This window comes from Juglans regia, chromosome 9 (genome assembly GCF_001411555.2).
Source record: "Juglans regia cultivar Chandler chromosome 9, Walnut 2.0, whole genome shotgun sequence".
Lineage (NCBI taxonomy): Eukaryota > Viridiplantae > Streptophyta > Magnoliopsida > Fagales > Juglandaceae > Juglans > Juglans regia.
Genome location: NC_049909.1, coordinates 15959547 through 15984649, shown reverse-complemented (window position 1 = coordinate 15984649; position 25103 = coordinate 15959547). Strand labels below are relative to the sequence as shown.

The 25103-nt window shown below is 36.3% G+C and overlaps 1 protein-coding gene across 2 annotated transcripts; it reads right to left on the bottom strand.

The window, feature by feature from the left end:
- Positions 1-11781: 11781 nt before the first annotated feature.
- LOC108991578 (E3 ubiquitin-protein ligase MBR1-like) lies at positions 11782-18568 on the bottom strand. Of its 2 annotated transcripts, none has more exons than XM_018965896.2 (6): positions 18072-18568; positions 15879-16952; positions 15555-15749; positions 15314-15468; positions 14806-14916; positions 11782-12190 (listed from the first exon to the last, which is right to left on the bottom strand). In XM_018965896.2, the coding sequence occupies exons 1-6, from the start codon at positions 18234-18236 to the stop codon at positions 12130-12132; spliced, it is 1761 nt and encodes a 586-aa protein (XP_018821441.1). In that variant the 5' UTR covers positions 18237-18568; the 3' UTR covers positions 11782-12129. The 2 variants fall into 2 exon arrangements, with proteins under 2 accessions (XP_018821441.1, XP_018821442.1); XM_018965897.2 differs by having other exon boundaries at positions 15314-15447.
- Positions 18569-25103: the final 6535 nt, after the last annotated feature.

Genomic DNA, 25103 nt, shown 5'->3' with positions numbered 1-25103 from the left:
GGCCATTTTGCTATTGTGGCAATCAAGTGAAGCTACAGATTTATGGAAAAGTTAATAGTTTTTATAGAATATTTTACAATTGTCCAAACTATAAAAACAATAAACAATGTGGATTTTTTGAATGAATTGATCTTCAAAGTGACCAAAACAATTGCTGTAAGATGACATTGGAGTTAGCTGAACGAAGGAATGAGAGTGTACTTCATGAACGTCTAGGCATCAAATAGTCCAAATTGCAAGCAATGGAGAAGAAGTACAAGGGGATATTGAAAGTGTTAATCTTGACATGGTTATTTTTTATCATAATTTGTGCTATAATTTTTATGTTTTCAAAAAACTACAATGTATGTCGGCAAGTGCTACGACTCATGTAACCTGTTGTAATTTTTTTAATACTTTTTCCATTGAATGTATTGATAATGTGGTTAATGTAATGTGAACTTTGGACATGTTTTGAATGTCTTGAATATTTGCTATTTTAATTTGGTTTATATGTGGAATTCCTATATAATGCATATTCTGGGGCCATGTATCCTCTTCACAGAAGATCATTCTATTAGCAAGTTGATAATTGGCCTAGTCATGCAACATTAACCATACAAGAAAGCAGAACATACAAGTAGTGTCAGATTACTCCCTACAACATCAAACCCTCCATGCAACACGCATTCAACCAACCATGTGCTAATAAAGACCAACATCATTAGATTTAACATACCAATTATGGTTTCAATACTTGCTACTAATTCCTCTGAATCACATAATAAGGAAAATTCGACTCATTCTTAAAAATTACTTGAGTTTCTTTGCCATGAGTTACATTCCACTCAAATAAAAAAGAAAGACTACAACAATGTATTTAGTTTATTTGTTATGAGTTACATTCCACTCAAATCAAAAAGAAAGACTACGATATAAAAGTAAGCTTCAATCTACTCTTCAAAGCTCGCAATCTTTCACATTACTCTCTGTTACATTAAAATAAAGACGAATTAAATTAACTTTGAGATAAATAGAAGCTAAATTAAACATAACAAAAGACAAATAAATCATATACATAGTATAAGATAATTTGCACTATGAATCCAAATATTGTGAGATATTGTTAGTTGTTGACCCAAGATCCTTACATAAAAACAACAAAACACAAATTTTATTAATTTATTCGATTAAAAACCAATAAAATACAAATAATTCCAAAGCTATTATACCTCACTGAAAGGCAATTATTTTTAATGTCTCTCATTCTTGCAAATGTTACAACGTCTTTTCTTTGTGTTTATGTTTTTTTTTGGTTCTTCGCTCTCAAAGATTTTGGTCGTCCTTTTGTTGGCAGCTGTGGAGGATCTTGGACTGTTTGTGAAAAGTTTGATACAACTTGACTTCTTAATATTTGATCGTCATGGGTTGACTACCCTCTATCTGCAAAATGTGTTTCCTCAGTATCTACATGATCTTCCACTACAAGTAACTCTTTGTGAACTTTGTCAAATGCAAGGGTGATGTGATTGAATTTTTTTGTTGATTGCGACCCAAGTTCGACAATGTCATAAAATTGCATCATTAACTTGCTTTTTATCATCGTAAGATTATCTTGTTCTTGCCGAACTTGCCCTTTAGAACATGGTATGTTAGGAATAGGTCAACTCTTAGCATTAAAAGTTCATCTTTCTAGAATATAATGTTGTGGCAATCCATCTAACTTCGATTTCTTGCAAAAAATAAATAGGATATGCCTACAAATAATTCCTATAAACTACCACATATGTCATGTATATGTTGCATGTCTTTCACTAGTCTCCAATGTCACATGGTAAAGATGTGTTTCTTTACCATGAGATGTCACTCAATATGTTTTGCTTTCACCTTCTTTGGACAATTTTGTTGATTTGTACCATTGACTATTGGAAATCTCATATTGGAAGATCATGAAAGACTTTCTTATATAAACCATTGTCACATCCTCTTCAATTTTATGACATGTCTTCAATATCGTCCGCGTAGATTTTGTCCGCTCATCATTCTCTTTCTTTTAAAAATAACATGCATCTATAACTTTTTCATAATGATGTACAAAGTTACTAACTATGGTGCTTGAACGAACATAATCCTTGAAAATTTTGTTCATGATTTCACTCCTTTGAGTTGTTAACATATCGACACAGAATGTTGAACACAAGTAAGTTGGATCCCATTTATCCCGTCAGCTGTAAAGATTTTGCAGACAAGTATTTTCTCTTAACCCATACTTCACTAATATCGAAACTCATTCATGCTCGAACTCATCAGTTGTAATTGTCTCATGGATGCAATGAAAAAAATATTTTTGAAAGTCCAGAAATTTGTTACATTCATGAGACAAGTGTTCGAAAAACTTTTGTAAGATGTGCCACAAGTACAACCTATGAATTGTATTTGAGAGTACATCTACAATGACCTTCACCATCGCCTTGTCATCATTAGTAATTATAGTTGAAGGAGCACACTCAAGTATTACTTTTTGCCATATTTTCAATAATCATATATATGATTCAGCTGTTTCATTAACTGACAAAACACAACTAAATTTTACGGTCTGATGATGATGGTTAACAACAGAAAATGACACAAATAACATCTTATAAATATTGGTCAGGTACGTGGCATCAAATTTGACAACATCCTCAAAATATTGGTATGCAGCTCTTGATCAAGCATCAACGCAAAAACAACTTCTCATACATCTATTCTTATAAACTTGCATAAAGTACACAAATTCAAGTTCTTTGCATTGTCGTAGGAATATAACCGTTGTGCTTCTCTCCTCTTCAAATATTTTTCTCCTTTTGTTTTCCAAGTAATTTTTAACATTAAAATCACCACCTGATTATTTACTCAACATCGACATAATCTTCATTGTCGGTACACCGGACTCATTCAAAGTTATAATAAGTTCTTTTTGGACTTTAGTGACTCCTTTATGTCCACGGAGCAAACTAGTACTTCTCAGTGTAAGTGGAACATGGTTATGTCCAAATACAAACTTGTTGACTATCCACTTTTCACTATCTTTTTTTATTCTCAACATTGTTTTACATCCAATTTTTGTCTTGACAGGTTCAGAATTTATTCGTTCCTTTTCTTTTCGACTTACCCGCCAAAATCCTTCCCTTGTGCAAATATAGTCTACTGCACAAAGTTTTTTTTTATCATCTTTCAACAACTGAGTGTGATTCGTCAGAATTAAAAAATATTTTCGTCTTGCATATGTCTTATAAAATGCTTGGGCATCTTCCATATCGTCAAATACCATACCAATGAATGGCTCTAAAGAACCACAACTCGAAGAGGAAATCACATTGACTCCTCCATCCACATTCATTCCATCTTTCACATTCACATCACATTGAATATCTACACCTTTGGCCTCAAGTTCATCACTATCAAAACATGAAATTTGTTCATTCCATACAAAACCACAACATTATAAATTCAGTAGTTATTCAAAATGGGAGTTTGAAGATTGAAAATGCTTAATTAATTTGTAGCTTGATTTTTCAAAGAAGTATTATGTCCAATTAGCCAGAAATATATATGCCACTCATTAATTAAAGAAAGTTATGGCTGGAATAGTCAAACTCATTATGATAATAATAAATCAAAAAAGATGATTGTAGATGGGAGGACTATTTTAAATGTTAGGGCAAGTGGATCGAGGATAGATTGATTAACTACCACATAATCTAGCTATAAGCCAAAGGCCTTAACCTAGTCAATTGAGCAGGAAAGATTGATCAAATTTTCAACATTCTCCAGAAGCTAATTAAACATGCATTATTAATGGAAACCATTGACAAATGTTTTTTATAAAGCAAGTTTAAGGTTTTGCATGGAGCCTATTGACTAACATAAGCAATTAGTTGATATTTCTATACTATTTGATACTTCTGTAAGTTTCAACATCCACTTGTAGTTGTAATTTGAATCGTAATTAAGTTTGTGTTGTAGCAATAAAAATTTTATTCTCAAACATTCTGTCAAACATTTTTCATACAGTAGTAATCATTCATTTTCTTCTATGCAATAGTATATGCATTATAATTGTGTCATTTGTTTAAATTACTCTATCAAAAGGGTTACTATTCAATGAGATTTTTTGTGGGCATAGTTTCTGAAAAGAGAATATTTTAGAATGCTGATTGAGTACTGGAAATGATAAAAAATACCTGAGCAACACCAAAGTCACTAATGTCAGCCATGAACAACCGTTAGTTGGCGACTGAGATGGTGGGCAACGGACCAGTGGCAACAGAAATCAATATGAAGGGGTAGCCATGCGAGAGGGATGCGAAGGGGCTGAGAGTGAGAGAGGAACTAGTGGCGGAAGAAATATATGTGGGCCACGGTGGTGCAAAATCCGTGTGGGTGAGATGGTGGGAAATACCAAGGTAGGCAACAGATGGTCGGCATCAGACTAAGATGGTGGCAATGGAACTCACTTTGCTCTTGGGTTGCGGTGCAAAGAGACGGAAGCAGATGAAAGGGAGGGGCAACAAGCTTTTCTGGTCGTGGGTGAAAATAAATTTTTCTGCAAATAATATTATTATATGTGATTGAGACTATCGTGTGATTTCTAACGTGACAGCAGATGAAAGGAATGTTGTTATACTTCTAATATCAGCTTGATCGCTTAGGAGCATAACTGTATTAAATATAACAAGATTCGTGTGTGTATATATACATATATATATATATATATATACATATCATATAAAGTATTTTGGCATCAAGTAGATATAGAAGATGAGAGGTTACTTTGTTTAGGAGGAGATTCATATCTTGGGCTTAATACTGTCAATCCTTCTTCTTATGTTATTAGTGTGATTCGGGGGAAATCAGCTTAATCTAAGATTTGGAGGATATCGATTGTTGTGAAAATGACGACAGAAAAGTAAAAAGTAAATACAAACAAATCAATTGCATGCCATAAAATTAACATGGTTTGGCAATGTGCCTAAATCTACAGAGCTGCAGAAGATTTTATTATACTGAGTGGAAGGAAAATTCCCTTTGGCAGGGTGAGTGAAGGCCCTGGGCCCTCCTAGAAGTTATGCGGCCCAACTCCACATACGTAATAGGAGAAGACTTAGGCCCAGCCTGCAAGGTACATGTCAAGAAGGTGAGGACCGTCAAAGCGACCACGCGTTCACTACCTACAGGAGATCACGCTGCATTGATAGTATGGGGACAACCACAAGTGACAACAACGGCATGAGCCATGCCCTGGCCCAGGAGTTTGGATAGTGGGTGCACTTCCTACACTCGATGCAAAGTGAAAACGATGGGAAGAACACACGAGCATGTAAAACGACGACGTGGCCACTAAGGAGACAAGTAGTTGCCCTGCCAGGAACGTGGTGTTTAGTACGGCCTATAGAAGACTTGGCCAAGTAAGGAGAGGACCACCTCAGCTGGGTATATAAACCCATCTCCATGCTTAGGTAAGGGGATTCTCTTTTCTTCTTCTACTCCTTCATTCCTTTTTCTTGCCCACAACACTAACTTTGGCATCAGAGGTGTCACACACACCCTCCCCCCCACCCCCTGAGCCCTCACTGCTGTTGTTTTGCAAGATACCACCACGAGAGGCGAGGAACGTGGCGGGTACTAAACACATCGTCAATGCTGAGGAATCACAAAATATACTTTAGGTCGAAATTCACTATTTAGAACCATAAGTACATATTTATAGTGTCATATGGCAAAAATTCTAATTTTTACCTTCTGGGGTTATTCGCTCAAGCGGAGTGTTGAGCGTGCCTTAAATGAATTCTCTGATGTTTGCTTGAGCGACCTATCGAGTGAGCCTTGAGTGAACTCTCTGCATGAGCTTCACTCGAACGACCTTTCACGCAAACGTTTAATGAACTTTCTATTTGATACTTCCCATGCATCAAAAGCAAAAAATCATGCTTGGGCCTATCGGCCCAAGCCTGCGTTCCATGTAAGGGTGTAACCGGTTTGGTCCAGTCCAATTTTGGAAAAAATTTAAGACCAAACCGGTATGCACGGATTTTACATTTTCGAAAACCGATTACGCACCTGTTACCCTCCTAAACCATTACCTCTAGTTTTACTGGTTCCAGTTCGGTTCGGTCCGATTTTCTAGTTTTAATAATAGACTGTCACCTCGATTGTGAGTTTACTGCCAAAAATGGATATAGTCCAATTCAATATGTCACCTATAAACCCAGCAAAAATGTCAACAAATATTCTTTAAATTAAGAACGTGAAGTAACATGATGATATTGAAAATGAACGAAATTTAATTTATTATCGCCTTTTATGAGGACCTCCTATACACATCATTAGCCATATATGAGCCAATAGAGTGCCCAACCTTCACAGAGAAATTAGACGTAAGCAACTCAAAATTTCAAGGCAGAAACCAGAGAGCAGTGTCCACTATATTAGATGCCATGTTGGGATCACAGTAAATATCCCAATGATCTAATCATTTTTCTCTCGGTCAATCTTATATATAATTATAATTATATAATTATATAATTATATATAATGATTAAAAGACTACAATGATTTGACTCAAATGGTTGTAAAATATTCTAATCCAAATTTGACACCTCCAGGCCGGCTGCCTCAGAATGACCATGCATGCAATCAATTGCTCCCCTAATTTTAAAATATTTCCTTAGGTTAATCAAGTTTAAACTCGCTTATTAAAACGTTTTAAGGTCCATATTGATTAACTTAAAAAATATTATTATTTTAATTTTTTTATAATTATATTGAGTTTCAATAGATGGATGCGTTGTTTAGTGATATTGAGTTTTATTTTTAATGAAGTAACATGACTGTATTGATTGATTAAAAATAAATTATAAAATAATTATAAAAAAGTTATATGAATATTATTACTTCGAACAAAATAACCCCTGATCATATCTAACTAATAAAGAATAACAAACAATTAATATATATTGAGAGAGATATATGCAGCGAAATCGTTCTGATAACTTGCCATCGATCCTAAAGTATGTACTTAATTAAACTAATTATTTAAAAGTATGATCATCGTGAAAAATTCATTGAAAAATAGACGAAAACAGAAGAAAAGAAATAAAATTTATGGAGTCATCTCGGCCACCATTGAGAGAGTTATATATATATATATATTTATATTAATATTGATTGAGGTTCGACTGAGGTAGGTTTTCATAGTGAGTTGAGATGAGATGAGATGAGTTGATATGAAAGTTGAATAGAATATTATTAGAATATTATTTGTTAATATTATTATTGTTTTAAAATTTGAAAATGTTGAATTATTTATTATATTTTATGCGAAAATTTATAAAAGTTATAATAATGAGATTAGATAGGTTAAGAGCCCCGCTCAATTCAAACCGAGCCTGAATTGACATTTAGTTTAGGCGCATGTGAACATGCATGATATAGTAGTCACAGTGCTGTGATCTATGCAACATCTTTGATAATTATACATAAATAAGAACACTATAGAAGTAATGATGATCATGTGATATTGAAGAGATTTTTTTCTTTTGTAATCATAGATATGAATTTTATTGATAATAATAGGCATAACTCACTCAAATACAAGAAAAATCATGAGATGAAGAGAAATAAAAAGGTTATTTTATAAGTTGGTGGATAAGATGATCAGCCTTTTAATCATATATAGTTTTCACATATGTACCATCCTTGGGAATCAAGGGAGGAGATAAGTTTTTTTGCTTACAAAACCTATACAATCAGCATTGATTCTAAAACAAAAAAGAAAAATAGCAAGTTTAAAAACAAAATGAGTAATGTTAGATATGGTCTTGGAATGCGTAAGTACCACGCAATCATTTTTAAAAAGAATAGGATCTATTATTAAAAAATTAATTAATTTTTTCATGTAAGTCTCGTATTTACTTAATTTTTTTTTAAAAAAGATTGTGCGGCGCTTACACACTCTACGATTGCAAATATCAATTTTAAAAAAGAATTATAAAAAGAAAGCTTATAGATTAATGTGATATGCAACTAAATCTATCTCATGATAAAAAAGAATTTTACAATCTCACGTTCATAAGAAATCAACTCATATTAGTTTGTAAAGTAAAATTTTAGTATATCTTTGACCGAATTTTAAAAAAAAAATAATAAAAAAAATGGACAATAGCATTAGAAAAAGCCCTCAGTGCCAGACTCTTGCTCTCTCTCTTTTCTCTTTAGAGCAGCCTCCCTCAAAAAACCCAGACCAGAGGAGGGGGGTTGGAGTTTCAGCTCTTCCCTCCCTCCTCCCTCCTCTTTCTTCTGTCTAGGTTTTTTCTTCTTTTATTTTTTTATTATTTTTTTATTTTGTGTGTTTTTCTTTTGAAGTAGGGTGAAATGTCGATTTGTTGTTCTCCGGTGTCTGTCGACCACTACGTGCTCTACCGCAAGATTCCCAAGGAGTTGATCTTTCAGACGAACGAATAATTTCGTCGAACAGAGCGGCACGTGAGCCACACGCATCACTGCAAGGGGAGCTATACCGCTGCCACGCGTGACATTTCTGGGACTAGGACCATCGATTTCTTCATACTCGACTGTCCACTGCACTTCTAGGGTGGTACGTGTCCCCACAATCATTGTGTTTGTTTGTTTTTTTCTTTCCTTTAAGGTTGAAAATGTGGATCTACAACTTTTCAACCTGTATTTTACTATTTTCTCATGTATCATTTACGTTTTTGTTATTTCCTTTGTTTTAGGTTAATAATAAAAAAGAAATAGTCTCTTGGATAGTTCGTCCATAGAGTGAAAGTCCTCTCATTCTCTAGAGGGTGGGGTTTGAAATATCTGCTTTAGGTAGAGAGTGGTCTCTCAAACGGTTTGTCTGTAGAGAGTTCTAGAAGTTAAGATCATACCAATCATAAAAGAATTTGTGTATTGGTGTAGTCCCCACCGTGAGTAATTAGCTTGTAATCTGGATTTTGTCATGTATGTATCAGTCACAGTTGTAAATTCGCATTCATAAATAATGCAGTCTATTTCTCATTAAAAAAAAAAAAAAAAAAAAGAAGAAGAAATGGACAGAGCTATCATTAAAAACAGTGAAGTTACGGGAAAAAAAAACATATAATAATTAATTAGTTAGAAATTATGCAATCAGGTACCTAATCATGAATAGCCTAATTGTTTGACGAGAAAAAAAAGGCTTTCATTATCAAATGAGAGAAAGGGTCAGCCATTGTTATCTTATCTGCAATTATTAAAGACAGCTACCGATTCGATCCATCCGAAGAATAAAATGATGAACCTAATGTATGTAAACATCGTATGCATGTGATTCATTGGGACAACGATAATTTCAGCCACAACGATAGTTGGGTTACGTTCCACAAAAAAATATGAGTTGTGCGCCCCATGAATTCTCGCGAGAAGGTAAAATGCTTTTTTTTTTTTTTTTTTTAATAATATTCTTAAACATTTTTAAAAAATTAACTATGATTAAAATATATTTATTTAATCACTAAGTAAAAAAAAAATTGTATTAAGACCCATCCTCGAAACAACTAGCATTTTCCAAAAAATATACACACTACATGTAGCATGTTTATGATGTGTGCACGTGCGTCATTGCGTCATTTTGAAGAAGATAGGAGAACATTTTATTTTAAAGTGTGCAAGTTTTGCGTATTTTTTTTTTAAAAAAATAGATAATTATGAAATTTATATGAAGAAATTAATTTTTTAATATTGAATCATACTAGTCTATTTCAAAATGAAGTGCATGCTTACAAACTTTATGACTTTATCTAGTATTACTCTTTGATTCTTTAGAGTTTTCTTTATCGAAATTTAAAATTTAAGGCGATAGAAAAATAGATACATAAAATAGATACTATGAAGCCATTTGTAATTGCTCATTCAGACAACATTAAATTCTCAAATTCTCAATAAATATAGCAATGATCATTATATATATATATATATATAACACACTAGGAAACGATTTCGGGTGCGTTAGTCTCGGAATGCACTTGATATAATGATTTATAAAAAAAAAAAAAAGGTCAGTGGGTTATTTATCTAGAAAAAGAAAATAAAAGTTTAAAGAAAGACAAAAAGTCTAAATTAAAAAAAAAAATCTAAGCAAAGTATGAGTATTGATCTCATATTGGATTATCTATTTACTTTCTATATAATAATAAAATATTATTAATTTTTTATTTAAAAAAATTGAAACAAAAAGAAAAGAAAATGAGTACACTGTTTGAACAAAAAGAACAAGAAAAAATATGTCAATTCATATGCGTTGTGGAGCTATTAAGGGCCTTTTGGTAAAACATGATTCTTCATTAAATTCTATAAATGAGCTACACGTCAAATAGTCAAAGGTTTTAAGGATCTTTTGGTAAAACATGATCCTTCATGAAATTCTACAAGGAAATTGTAAAAATTTTTAAGGACCTTTTACTAAAACTGAATCCTTCATTAAAGTCTACAATGGAGTTACACGTCAAATGAGATTTTTAAAACTTTTTGATAAAACAGGACTTAACGAAAAAAAAATAAAAATTACTATTCATAATTAGATAACCACTCATAAAGTAGATATGCACGAGCTTATCTTTCTTTCCCTTTAGATCTTTAAATTTGATAACAAAAAAAAAAAAAAACCGTAAAGCATAAAATTGATGCAATTGTTCCAACCCTGCCTCTTTCATATCTCTAACTTCTAAACGTTCTCTCTATAGCTTATAACTGACATCAATATTCGAACGATTGAAAATCGATCTGTTAAAACCCATCGGAATTAACCTAATCGGAGCCTCCACATGCATTCGTGTACCCAAACATCTTGCTCTTGCAGCCAAGCTAGCACGCGATCCATGTACTGACAGAGATTTCATCAATATTTTATATTGTCATTGAAAAAACCTCCTAAAAATGTTTATGTAGGGTCAAGATACTATATGATTCTCCAAGATATATATGTAGGTACTTTGTGTCTTACATTTTACATTATGTATTCTATCAATTCTTTGGCAAAAAATTCAAGCTGTAGAGGAATTCCAGGGACCTTTTCGATCAGTAACTATAGATTAGCAGTTAGAGACCTTTCAAGATTCTATATTCATGCTTAGAGTTTTGATCCTTGAACATCTTAATGAGAGCTAGATAAAACTAAGAGTAATGCTAAATACAATATTAAGATACCGTGCAAGTTCTACGAACTTCTTTTAAAAAAAAATAGAATTCATTATTAAAAATTTATTTTTTAAAAAAAGTGCGTGAAACTTACCAAGATTGCAAATATAATTTCTTTAAAATTAAAGACAATATTAAGACACTTCCCACAAAATGTGAAGAGTAACTACAAGGTGGGCATGGATGATACACCTCTCTTTAGCTGCGCGCATGTGATAGCCATGGACGCACGCCATCACCTCATGTGTCAAATCCCATGAAGTCACCGACCGACCCAAATTATGGTAAAATTGAGAATTGGAATCCCACTAACGCATGGTAGAGGGCACCTTTGTGACCTCAGATGTCATGATAGTTGCCAATCCTTTTTTATGCCAATTGATAATTAGTTCGTTTTGGGTACTTCAAGAGCTATCGCTAGATTTATGAATGCGACCGGAGGTACCGTTGATTTTATTTCATGCCCTTCTACAAATTGGGGTTGATTGACCATTAAACTGGAAATGGTCAATCAACCCCAAGAAGGCGTACTCCAATCCAAGCTGGTCTTATCCTCTCTCGTAGAACATTACTGCACAAATCTGATCCAGAACATGTAACAAAACACACGCCACATATCAAGCAAGATTCAAGGAATTTAGAATTGGGAATGCTCAAAATATACAGTGCTCATTGGGCAACAAGAAAAACCATCTCTCCCCTCTCCAGTTCCAGGGGAACTTGCAAGTAGTTCAGTTCATTTCTACCACGGTGCCATGTTTCATTGTGCAATTAGAGCAATTAACTGCAGCCAAGAAAGATAAATCCAACAGAAAATGGACACTAACTTTCTGAAGAATCAGACTTGACTCAGCTTTTATTCTTGCCTAAGTGAAGAACTTTACTCAAAGAGTTCATGGGTTCTTTAAAAAGACGGCAAAGCTAGCCACTTTAGTTCTCGACAGGCAATGAATCAGATCTGCAGATGTCACCGCGACAAAGAGGGCATACCCTGAACACCATATACGAGCAAGCATATTATCTCATTGTTAGCAGAACCAAGAGAACACTCGTTTGTAATGTCAGAAATATAGCAAGGGAAAGTGAGCACACGAATTTATAATCTGCATGTGGGAAAACCAATTCTATTTGCACTCAATCATGAGAAGTACAAAATCAGGACATCTTTCTTCATATAATTGCAATGGTTTATAGAGAGGACATTTTCAGAGGAGAAAAAAAAAACCTCAAGCTTATCACATCTCTCTTTTTAGACTTCCATAACATGTACTGGTCCATTTTATATGAATTTGAGAATTTTACTGATCTAGCAAACAAATGAATTTCATTGTTAAAAGGGAAGGGGTAGAGGGTTAAGATTGCAACTAACAACTCAAAGTAACTCTAATGTATCTATTGCCAAGAAAGAGAGAGAAAAGAATCAAAGGTAGTTGACCTTGTAGAGGTAAACATAGCAATACAAAGATGCAACAAAAGGAGTAGAAACCCTACAACCTTAACAGGCATATTGTCTAGAAGAACGCACCACCCGCACAAAACCAAGAAATCAATGGCATACACTATCAATACAAAGAGTGTACTTAACAAAGGGTGATCATCGCAGATTGGTGTTGCATGTGTAGGAATGGGGGTGAATCTGTGGACCATCTTCTACTACACTGTGAAGTAGCTCGAGGGTTATAGAATGAGGTATTTAGGAGACTAGACTTGGGTTGGGTTATGCCTAAGACAGTAGTAGCGGTTTTAGCTAGCTGGACTGATCTAAGAGGAAATCAACAGATTAAGGCGGTATGGAAAATGATTCTTATATGCATCATGTGGTGTGTATGGCAGGAGTGCAATGAACGGACGTTCAAGGACAAAGAGAGATCAAAGGAGGAACTTATTGCTTTCTTTTTTAGAACCCTTTATACTTGGACCTCTACTGTTTATTTTAATGGCCAAGATTTCCATGATTTCCTTGTGTCTATTGTCCCTATGTAGTTAGGGCATTCTTTGTACTACACGGCTTTGCCTATTCTTTTATTAATACAACTTGATTACTTATCAAAAAAATTTTACTTAACAAAAAAAAAATAACAGTGCATTTAATTGCTTGAAAAAACTCAATTTTTTTCAAGTAAGTCACAGGAGCCTTAATTAGGACCCATGTATTGGATCAAGTTCTAATCATTTCTGGAGCAAAACGATTCCTTGACTGAACCAAACATGGAGCTACTAGAAACTGTTGCCCACTTAGCTCATAATCAGGCATTTCGCAATAAAAAAGGGTAGTTTACACAATCTGCCCCATATAAAACATGACCTTATGCCTCATGTTCCTAAGGGTTCAAAGATGAACCTAACTTGAGTTTACAATGAAAAAAGAGGGGAGGAATATTGTTGATGTTAAATATGGGAGGGCTTGGGGGAGTTGGTGTTCTAATGAAGTAAGAGGTGTGTATTGAGTGGGTTTGTGGAAATCTATTCGGAATGGTTGGGGGGAGTTTGTTAGCCATGTTACATTTAAGGTGGGCAGAGGCTAGGATTCGCTTTTGGCATAATATTTGGTGTGGGGATATGGCTCTCAATAATGCTTTTCCTGCTCTTTTTAGGATTGCAAGAGATCAAGAAGCTGCAGTGGCTGATGCTTTAATCTTACGATACTCCTCAATGGAATGTGAGTTTTATTAGAGATGTTCATGATTGGGAAGTGAGTGTCATTTCAGATTTTTTCAGCAGGTTGTATGACATGAAGATTGTACAGGGTAGGGAGGATATTGCTGTAGAATCATGCTGGAAATCTCAGATTCTCAGTTAGTTTATTCTACAAGGTGTTGACTTGCCATTGTGTTAGTCAATTTCCTTGGAAGTGCATTTGGAGATCCAAGGTGCCATGGAAGGTTGTTTTTTTTTTGCTGGTTGGCGTCTCTTGGGAAAATCTTGATGATGGATAACTTGAGAAAGCATGGTCTTATCATCTTATTAGATTGGTGCTTCATGTGTAAGAAAGATGGTGAATCTGTTGACCATTTATTTCTTCATTGTGAGGCGGCTAAGACCATTTGGGATGAGATTTTTGGTAGGAACCCATTGCTTGGGTGATGCCTAAGAGGGTAGTGGATCTTTTGGCTTGTTGGAAAGGCACTAAGGGTAGTCATTGTATTGCTGTTATTTGGAAGATGATTCCTTTATGCCTAATGTGGTGTTTATGGTTGGAAAGGAATGGGTGGTGTTTTGATAATAGAGAATGTTTGTTGGGAGGAATTAGAGAGTTTCTCTTTCCAACTTTATGTTTTTGGGCGAATGCTTTTGTTCTAAATGGGGATGATTTTCATGTTTTAGCTTCTACTAGTTCCTAGTTTGTATTTAGGTGTTTTCTCTTGTATACATCTTGTGTACTTTATCTATGCCTATTTACTTGATTCAATAAAACTTCTTATTACTTATAAAAAAAATAGAAAGTTTACAATGAAAAAAGATTCTCAAGCAAACATTACCAGCATCATAAACTAGACAACTGTATGTAATCCCGAACATCCAATTCTGCAACTGTATGCACGCATGTGTATTTATATTGTAAGTCATAAATGTTGAAAATACTAAAAGACTGGACCCATCTCATACCTGTGGATCTCCTTCAGCCATTTGTCTATACATGCTCTATGGTATTCGTGATGACAAGGCAATATCCGCAAGCTGTCTCCTTCCTCGTACTCCACAAGGCATATATAACATCTAAAACATCAACAAAAGCAGAAGGCAACTTAACATAATCCAGCATAAAAGCCAATTTGAAAAAAATTTCCAATTGAACTAAACTATTTTTGAAAAAATAAAAACAAAAATAGTATGGGGACCTGCATTCTACTTCCTAGTTACTTATAAAAAAAAAACAATAAAGAACCGAGTGTAAATTGCTCAGACATCATTTTGCCGAACTTAGGATTCATTCTGCAGTGAGCAGGTACTGCATTTAAGTGTGGCATACCAAGTACCGAGTATATTTGGGAATTCAGCAATTGAGAGACTCCCTAGGTTAGGTTATGATTACTACGGATGAAGATGAAACGAGCAGTTCAACATTCAACAATTTAGTAATCTGAAAACCAAAAGGTAAACTCGAAAAACTTACTGTGCAGCCTCCTCATTCGGATGTTTTTGCAACTTGGTGTATAATTTGACAGGTAAGGACTCTACAACTTCATTAGGTGCAGGGAGAGATCCAATTGAAGATACAGAAGGTCGAGAAGATAAAACCACAGATTGCTGGTGAATTTCATCCAGAACCTAATTAAAATATGTAAAAAGGATTCAACTTGTATAAATAATACCAAAAAAGTCCATTTGAAAAGGTAATTGCATATCAGCACTACCTCAAATAAAGCTTCAGCTAACATAACAATTCTTGATATGCTGGCCCTAGCACTGCCATCATCATTTACATTGGCATCCCGATTGCTAACACGACATGTACAACGACCTGTTCTATGTTGACCAGACAATATACAAGACCTCTCATGTCCAGACAGATTCTCAAAACGACTCCCCAATCGCTGAAGAGCACGAACCTAAATCATGAAAAAGAATCACTATTCCGAATCAAACACACATAATGATGGAAAATCACAAAATTGCATTATGCCATACAAAAAAGGTTAGGTGGCAACTTAGCAGAGTCCAGCAAAAACTTTACAAACCTGAGACCGTATTCTTCTTCTCCTTTCAAGGAAATTTGATCTATGCTCCAGTAGATCATGGTACCTACCTTCTCTTGACCGTGAAGTTTCCACCTCGTAATCTTGGATACCAAATAAAGAGCTAGATGTGCCGGATGTAGGATAACTGGAGGTAGTTGGAGTCATTACGGCATTATCTTCAGATACTGGTTGGCTTATCTCATCCTCCCAGGCCGGTCTACCACTGCCCTGACTAGCATCTCTTGTTTCTGTCTCTGGTTGAAAAGGACAAAATGTTAAGTTAGACAGTGATGATTGACGAAGAACTCTGTCACGAAGTCTTCCAACACTTAGGGTCCGACTGAAACGAACATTCCGTTCAACTGGTTCGCGAGCTCCAGTCCGCCTATCAGAATGCCTAGTCTCAACACTCCCAGTTTCAGTATGAACCCTTGGTGAATACAAATGACCTTCAACCCCATTTCTTGTTATATCACCATCTATGGTCGTATTGTGGATATGAGGACTTGTCTGATTATCTTGAAAATTGTCAGAAACATCAGGTGTTGGAGCATGTAACATTAAACTGCCAGTAGCCTCTTCATAACATTGTGTGGATGTTCCATCACACAATGATGCAGGAAGCAAGTGACTACCTTGACGCGTTTCATTTCTATGAACAAAGCTGCTGGCAGGTCCTGCTTGTAGATGAAGCTCATCTTCGTCGTTTAGTATTGTGAGACTTGTAGAAGAAACAGGATAGGATCTTGATGACCCTAAACTGATTGCTCTGCTGAGTCTGAAGCTTCCATTACCCGGTATTAAGCTAAAGCGAGAAAGGAAATGACTCGAGGGGTTCAAGGATTGAGTTGAAGAAGCTTGGGAGCTGCTACCAGTTCTGGATGCCGTATCAGTAACGTTTGCTTCATCCCATTCTTCAAGATCACCATTAGAAGATAAACAAGGTAGTTCACTAGTTTGATCAGCTTTAACCTTTCTGTAACACTCAGTCTTCACCTCATCTGAACTTGTTTCGGTGCGATCTGTACATGGACCGATACCATAACCATTTTCTTTCTTCCCAAAATTGCAGACCTGAAACATGATTTACACATGCACGTATTTAGAAAACCAATAACGACTAACTAAATGATTGCATGTCACTAATACGCCCTTTGATAATTGCTAAACCACGAAAAACAGTGTCAATATGCATAATGCCCACTGGCACCGAAGTTCAACCTCTCACCGAGAGAGAGAGGAAACAACACACCATAGAGCAATCCGTGTCTACAGGCAAATACTTCAACACAATTTCTTCAAATGTTTATTCACCAGAAAACCCAATGTTCTCAATTCTCAATAGCAATTGAAATTTGGAAATAGAATCTAAAACCAAAAATTCAAGTTTCCCGTCAACAATATGACCCCACACCCTGGAGCTTCACATTAATTGACCAAACAACAAAACTACTGGTGGAATCTTTCCAGCAAATTCACTAAACTCCACTAATAGAAATCGCCATAATCATGAGAAGTAAAGCATCAAGACTCGTATCTTAAATGAACTAATTTATAAGAGTTTTGGCATCTACTATAAATCTGATACTATTAAAAATTCATTCGCAACTTTCCAATTAGTGCATGACCGTTCATAAAGTCAACCGAAGTATGGTTGAGTTATAACCCGGAACATAACTATCAATTGAAATTTGTGCACATTTGATCCAGAAAACAAAACTGATAAAATAACAGGTCCCGCTCTCTAACCGAATTATTTATAGGAATTATGTTAAGTACACCCTAATCTTCATTTATTATTTTTTCAAATAATAAATTCAAAGGTCAATGAGAAAATGTCACGTCTACTTATTGAGAAGGGAATGCCCTCAGAACGGAGTATATAGAATTCTCCTACATATACATAGTTCTTCATTGGAGCCTAACTAAACTATATAGGCCTTCCATTGGACCTAGAGCCCGGTACATTGGAAATGGACTCTAAAGTTTCGCCTCACAGAAAAAAATAACTGTTTTAGATCCAACGTAGATTCGCTAAATAATACTAGGAGAAATCGACTTGTCTGTAGCAAATGTAAGACAAACGAATACCAAAAGAAAAAAAGAATATGAAAATCGAAGGAGCTACACGAAAACTGAAACAGAAGGAAAAACAAAACAGAAGGGGCAAAATGAGTAACAAAAATGATGGACCTGGTGATCGGCATTGCCACCGTCGCGGGATCCAGAGGATGTTCCAAGACAAGACGACTGGAAAACTCGGTGCCCTCTCGATCGACCCCTCGGTACGCTACCCGAGGAAGTCGAAGACGATGTCGTCACACCACCGAAAGACGCCTTACTTCCGCCCGATCCCATTTCCTCTGCCCCTACTACCAATGCGGGTCTCCAAATCCTCCACACCTCAATCTGGCCTGTCGATTACATCACGAACAGTCGAATCACAGGGAAAAATATCAGATCTAGCAGTAGAAAGTTGATAGAGATTTCACAGCTGGCGAAATGAGTTCAAGCATGATGAAAGGAAACGAAATGCACGAGAGAGGGAGAGAGAGAGTTGATTTGCTTGAGTGAAGAAGGGAGGGGGCATTGGCTAGGGAATGTGACAAAGTAGGTTGCAGAGACAGGCACAGAGGCGTGGGAATGAATGAATGAGCGAGCCTTCTAACGGAAGGAAAGTGTATTTTATTTTTCTAAGAAACTGTACGTGTCAGTGACTCCGTATAAAATGGGAGTAGTTCTATATATACAGTTATAATGTATTGCATTATTGTACTTGAAATGACCTTCTTATTTTAAAGTATGAATCGACTAAATTGCCCTTCTTTCTCTACAACCTAAATTTGAAATAAATTATACCCAAATTCAAATCGCACCCCTCTATATTTTTTTAGGGACCCCGATCTTATCCCTAATATTAAGGAACACGAGCTTGCTTTGGTGAGGATGATGATCGAGTGACCTTTCCAACTTGTTTGGCCTTCAACAAAGAGATTGTGTTTGAGTAATGAAATGATGGAGATGATGATGAACTCGAGTAGGCTAAGTGTTGATTATGAGTGTTTGATGCAATGTGGGCGACTTGAAGGGTGCCTTTGATGTTTGAGCCACTTGGATGATAATTAGGGTTGGTATGGTGAAGTGTAACTAGGTTTTTTGTGAGATTGTTAGGGTGGATTTCGAGATTTGGAAGAGTTGGCTTATGATTGTTGTTTAGAATGATGCTAGGGTTTGGAAATGAGGTGAAAGAGTGAGGCTAGGGTTTGGTGGTTGAATGAGTCTAGAGTTGCTCATTGACTTTAGGGATTGATTAAATATAAGATGAGGAAGATAGGATTTGGATAAGGTAAGTGCATGAAGATGAATGGTGTTTGAATGAGTCTAAGGTTGTTCCTAGAGTTTAGGGATTGGCTAGGATAAAAGTAAGGAAAGATTCCTAAGTGATAAGAATCTCTTTAAGTAAGTGTTGGATTTGGTATTGGCTAAGGTGGACGGATTGGGGTTGACTTGGTCTTTGAAAGATTAGCTAGATTTGGTTGGTTTAGAAATGGATATGGAAAATTTGTAAGATGGAAAAAATCTTTGAGAGAAGAGGGGAATTTGAATTTGAACTAAGATGACAAGTCAATAGTTGACTAGAGAGATTGTAGAAAGAGTGATTTAAAGAATTGAAGGTGATTGTCAATTTCTTAAATTAAGGGATTTGAAATGGGAGGAAGTCAAGACTCCTAAAAGGAAACAATTACCTTATAGGGACTTGAGGTGGAAGGCTAGGGTTTTATAAGTGGATGACTTATGTGTAGCCGAGTATGGTAAGTGTAAGTATGGAAAGATGTGAGGCAATTAGGGTTTCGGCTAGGTCAATGTTTATGATGGATGAAGGGCAATTATGGGAAGTGATATATTTATGGAAATTAGGGCAAATATTAGGGTAGGTCGAGTTTTGTAAGTGGGAAGATCAAAATGGATGGATGAATAATGTGGTGGCCGAATATCACCAAAAACTCTCAAGAACAATGCAAGCACTATTCACAAAAAGTAATTGGATCAATGAAGAGAAAATGAAAGATCAAATTCGTGTATGGTATTGAATGGATGAACAATGGATGAATAAGATAGAAAAGATAGGAACACTCAAAATTAATGAATGAACACAAGGATAAACATAAACCAACTTTGATTCACAAATTTCACAAAGTTGACAAAAAAAAGATAGATTGGATCACATCAATTCATGAATGTCAATGTGATGATCCTCTACAAGGGTTTCACGAACGTCCCAAGTAGCCCAAGTGTCAAGCTCCGAATGGTGATCTCAAGAGCAAAATAATTCTCCCACAATGGGAATTTGCTAAAAGATGTAAATGCAAAGACTAAGGGTCTTATTTATAAGGATTACGACTTGAAAACCCCCAATAGGTCAATTGATAAATATATAAATAAAAATAATAAGTAATAACATAGTTGGCATGGGCCAAGTTGGCCCATGCATGGGGTGGTGCATGTGGTTCGGTCTGGTCTAAGGCTGGTGGGAACGTCATGGCTTGTTGATGGGCATCGCATGGTGCCATACAAGGGCCTGCTATGGGGCTGTTAAGCCTTGTCTCGACATGGCTGGTGGCTTGGTCGTGGGCCACAAAGCATGGGGTCCTGACATTCCCCATTCCTTCAAGAATATCCTTGCCCTCAAGGATCAAATTTGAGAATGTCCATGCCATCTTCTCATTTTCTTCCTTAGCCATCTCTATGGCAAAATAATGTGCCCCTCTTTTACCCAACTTATCTAACATTGAGACCTCCTCATTGGATGACAAAGTTACCCATACATTCTTCTTGGACCCTAGCTTGAATTCCATGGTCCTTTTGTTGTAGTCAAGCACTTCCCTTCTAAGGCCTTTGAGCCATGGATTGCCCAATACAACAGTAAACTCTACCAAATGAAGTACATGTAAGTCCGCCACTACCCCCATTCCTTGCACATGCATTTTAACTTCTTTTACTAGCCCTTCACATTTCATCTTGTCCCCACTTGCCATCCTTACATCAAATGGGTTTATAGAAATTGGCTTCAACCCAACCTTGGCCACAATGTTGGAGTTGATAAAGTTGTATGTGGAGCCACTATCTACCAACAAAGGGACTTCAATTGTTCATATCCATGCCATTACCCTCATGGAGGTATGCTTTTGGGTCTCAATCATGGTATTAAGGGACAGTTCGGCCTCCTCATTATTTTTTTTAACTTTGGCCTCTTCTTGATCGGACTCTTGGCTACATGACTCTACAAAGTAACCATCCTCCTCTTCAACACTTCTCTCATCAACCAACATGTAGACTTGTCCGGATTTACATTTGTGCCCTATGCCTCATTTTTCTCCACACTTAAAACAAATGCCATTTTTTATTCTATCTTGGACATCTTCCCTTGAAAGCTTTTTTACTTCAATTTGCTTAGATTTAGAGACACTCCCCATTTCCTCCTTGTCTTTCCAAGGAACATTGGTTTGCAAGGGTGTAGTGACCTTACTCCACATTTCCTTAGATTGACGTTTCTCCATATTAGTGCTCTCTTCTAGGATCTCCGCCATCCTCATAGCCTCTTGATTCTTAGTGGGTTGCTTCAACTTAATTTTCTTGGATATCCAAGACTTCAATCCATCCACAAATGTGCCCAGAATGGCCTCCTCGGACCAATATCTCACAAGAGTTTGGAGTTGTCTAAACTCATCAATGTAAGCATGCACCTTGTCTTATTGCCTCAACTTGGCAAGTTGGCCATGATTAATGGTAGGGGATGACCCAAATTGCATGAGAAACTCTTTTTCAAGTGTCGTCCAACCCAATCTTCTCATCTCCTTCTTATATTGGTCCCGGATCCACCTCTACCACTTGCTTACTTTCCCCTCTAAATAAAAACACGCCGTTGACTCTCTTTCTTGCCTAAGCACCTCATACACATGGAAGTAGTGGTCCACCTTATCTAGCCATTCATATGTATCTCCCCCATTAAACTAGGGAAAGTCCACCTTTGGCCTCATAGGTCCCCGACCATAAGCCCGGTTTTCCCTTCTATCTTCATGGTGGTCAACATCATACCCTCTCCCATGATGGTCTCTTCTTCTTTCATAATGGCCTCCACGGCCATAAGGCCTTCCATACTCATGCACATGCTCAAACTCAAAGGTTTCATCTCTTTGTGGTCTATCAAGCCTTACATCTTGATACTCTTCTCTCACACTAGGGGTTCTAGTGAGATGGTCAATATTTGGGATCCACCTCTCAACAACCACTCTATTGTTTTCAACTCTACCACTCATTCTCAACTCATGTTGTGGTAGCTCACGTATGGACCCCGTGACACTTGTCTCGGCCCCATCAACAAAGGCCTCATGCCCTTGCCTATTCGGACTTGGTGGTGGTCTTTGCCCAATAGTCTCCACCATTATTGTCTCAAACCTCTCAAGGCTTGCATTGGTCTCCCGCTTAATGGTCTCAATGTCTCTTCTATTCTCCTCAATCGCACAGTTGGTAGCATTCAAGGTCATGGTAAATTCGGCCAAGGTAGACTTGATCTCATTGATGAGGTTGTCAAGCCTTGAGCTTTGCCTTTCCAAAGCTTCAAAGCATCCCCTATTGAAAACATGTGGCCCCTCGGGTTCTTGGTTGCCCCATTGCATGATGCTTGCAAACTCTTGACTCTCTTGGATGGTGGAACAAGCCTCAAAATTCCAACCTTGAGTTGTCCACCTTGGTGGGTGGGCAACCCTTCTTGCACACACAAAGATAAGTGAGGCTAGGGTTTGGTGGTTGAATGATTCTAGAATTGCTCCTTGACTTTAGGGATTGATTAAAGATAAGATGAGGAAGATAGGATTTGGATAAGGTAAGTGCATGAAGATGAATGGTGTTTGAAGGAGTCTAAGGTTGTTCCTAGAGTTTAGGGATTGACTAGGATAAAATTAAGGAAAGAATCCTAAGTGGTAGGAATCTCTTTAGGTAAGTGTTGGATTTGGTATTGGCTAAGGTGGACAGATTAGGGTTGACTTGGTCTTTAGAAGATTGGCTAGATTTGGTTGGTTTATGAATTGATATGGAAAGTTTGTAAGATGGAGCGAATCTTTGAGGGAAGAGGGAAATTTGAATTTGAACTAAGATGACAAGTCAATAGTTGGCTAGAGAAATTGTAGAAAGAGTGATTTAAGGAATTGAAGATGATTGTCAATTTCTTAAATTAAGGGATTTGAAATGGGAGGAAGTCAAGACTCCTAAAAGGAAACAATTACCTTATAGGGACTTGAGGTGGACGGCTATGATTTTATGAGTGGATGACTTATGTGTAGCCGAGTATGGTAAGTGTAAGTATGCAAAGATGGGAGGCAATTAGGGTTTCGGCTAGTTCAATGTTTGTGATGGATAATGGCAATTATGAGAAGTGATCTATTTATGGAAATTAGGGAAAATACTAGAGTTGGTCGAATTTTGTAGGTGGGAAGATTAAAATGAATGAATGGATAATGTGGTGGCCGAATATCACCAAGAACTCTTAAGAACAGTGCAAGCACTATTCACAAAAAGTAATTAGATCAATAGAGAGAAAATGGAAGATCAAATGCGTGTATGGTATTGAATGGATGAACAATGGATGAATAAGATAGAAAATATAGGAACACTCAAATTAATGAATGAACACAAGGATAAACATAAACCAACTTTGATTCACGAATTTCACAAAGTTGACAAAAAAGAAGATCGATTGGATCACACCAATTCACGAATATCAATGTGATGATCCTCTACAAGGGTTTCACGAATGTCCCCCAAGTAGCCCAAGTGCCAAGCATCGAATGGTGAGCTCAAGAACAAAATAATCTACCCACAATGAGAATTTGCCAAACGATATAAATGCAAAGACTAATGATCTTATTTATAAGGATTACAACTTGGAAACTCCCAATAGGTCTATTGGAAAATAAATAAATAAATAAAAATAATAAGCAATAACATAGTTGGCATGAGCCAAGTTGGCCCATGGCATGTATGAATCTATGGGTGGGCTAGGGTGGTGCATGTGGTTCGGTCTAGTCTAAGGCTGGTGGGCACGACATGGCTTGTTGATGGGCATGGCATGGTGCCATGCAAGGGCCTGCAGTGGGGCTGTCCAGACTTGTCTCGACATGGTTGGTGGCTTGGCCGCGGGCCACATAGCATGGAGTCCTGACAATTTTTCCCCTACGCCATGTGTGCCCCTTGATCCGAACGACTCTCTCCTCCACCATCGACGACCACCCTCAACCCACCATCGATGGAACAACCTTCTCCATCATCGATTGCCGACGACCTCCTTGGTAATTTTTCCCTGCCGAAGAAGACTCTCATTCTCTACTTACAACGGATTTTCTAGCTTTATTAATATTTGTAGTTCACACTAATTTTTTTGCTTGCAATGGATTTTCTTGCTTAATATTTATAATTGTACACTGATTTCTCTGCTTCCCACCCCTTAAGATGGAGAAGTTAGTTGTTCTGGTAAATATATAGAGAGGTGGATGAGTTTGCGGTTTTGGGTCAATTCAAAATATTAAGATTTCATCCCTACACTGAGAGGTTTTGGGTTTAATACCGATTATGTTTGTAGATAGGCCAATTCAGAATGATCACCATTTGTTGCAAATAAAGTAATTTTTGCATCAAATGGAGATGTTTTCCCTCACACTAGTTTAAACAATTCATATAAATTAAAAATAAAAAATGGGCTGGATTGATTAATATTGTATTAAACAAGGAAGTAAAAAGCCTTGTAGGAAATAAGAAATTATTGGTTCACCTAACAATAATTATTGGTTCACCTGCTACTTTGATCTCTTATGTGAGTATAATGACTAATGATTTGGGTATAATGTTTGGTGCTTGCTCTTGTATGCATCATGTTCTTTTCAATTTTACTACAAGTTTTTTCACCAAGAGAATGAAAATGAGTATATATTGCCTATGTTAGAAACATAATCATACTTCTTAATTTTGTTTCTAGCATTTATTAACTTTTGCTTCAATTATTTTCTATTCTTGGTTGTCAGGTTTGCGAATTTATTGTACTTTAAATATATATATATATATATTTTACTTTCATATTGTGCTTTAAATATATCAAGATTGTTCTTGATTGAGAAAGGGGAAGAATGCATATCTACTAGGCGACCGCTGTTTTTTTCACAAAGCAGTAATTAT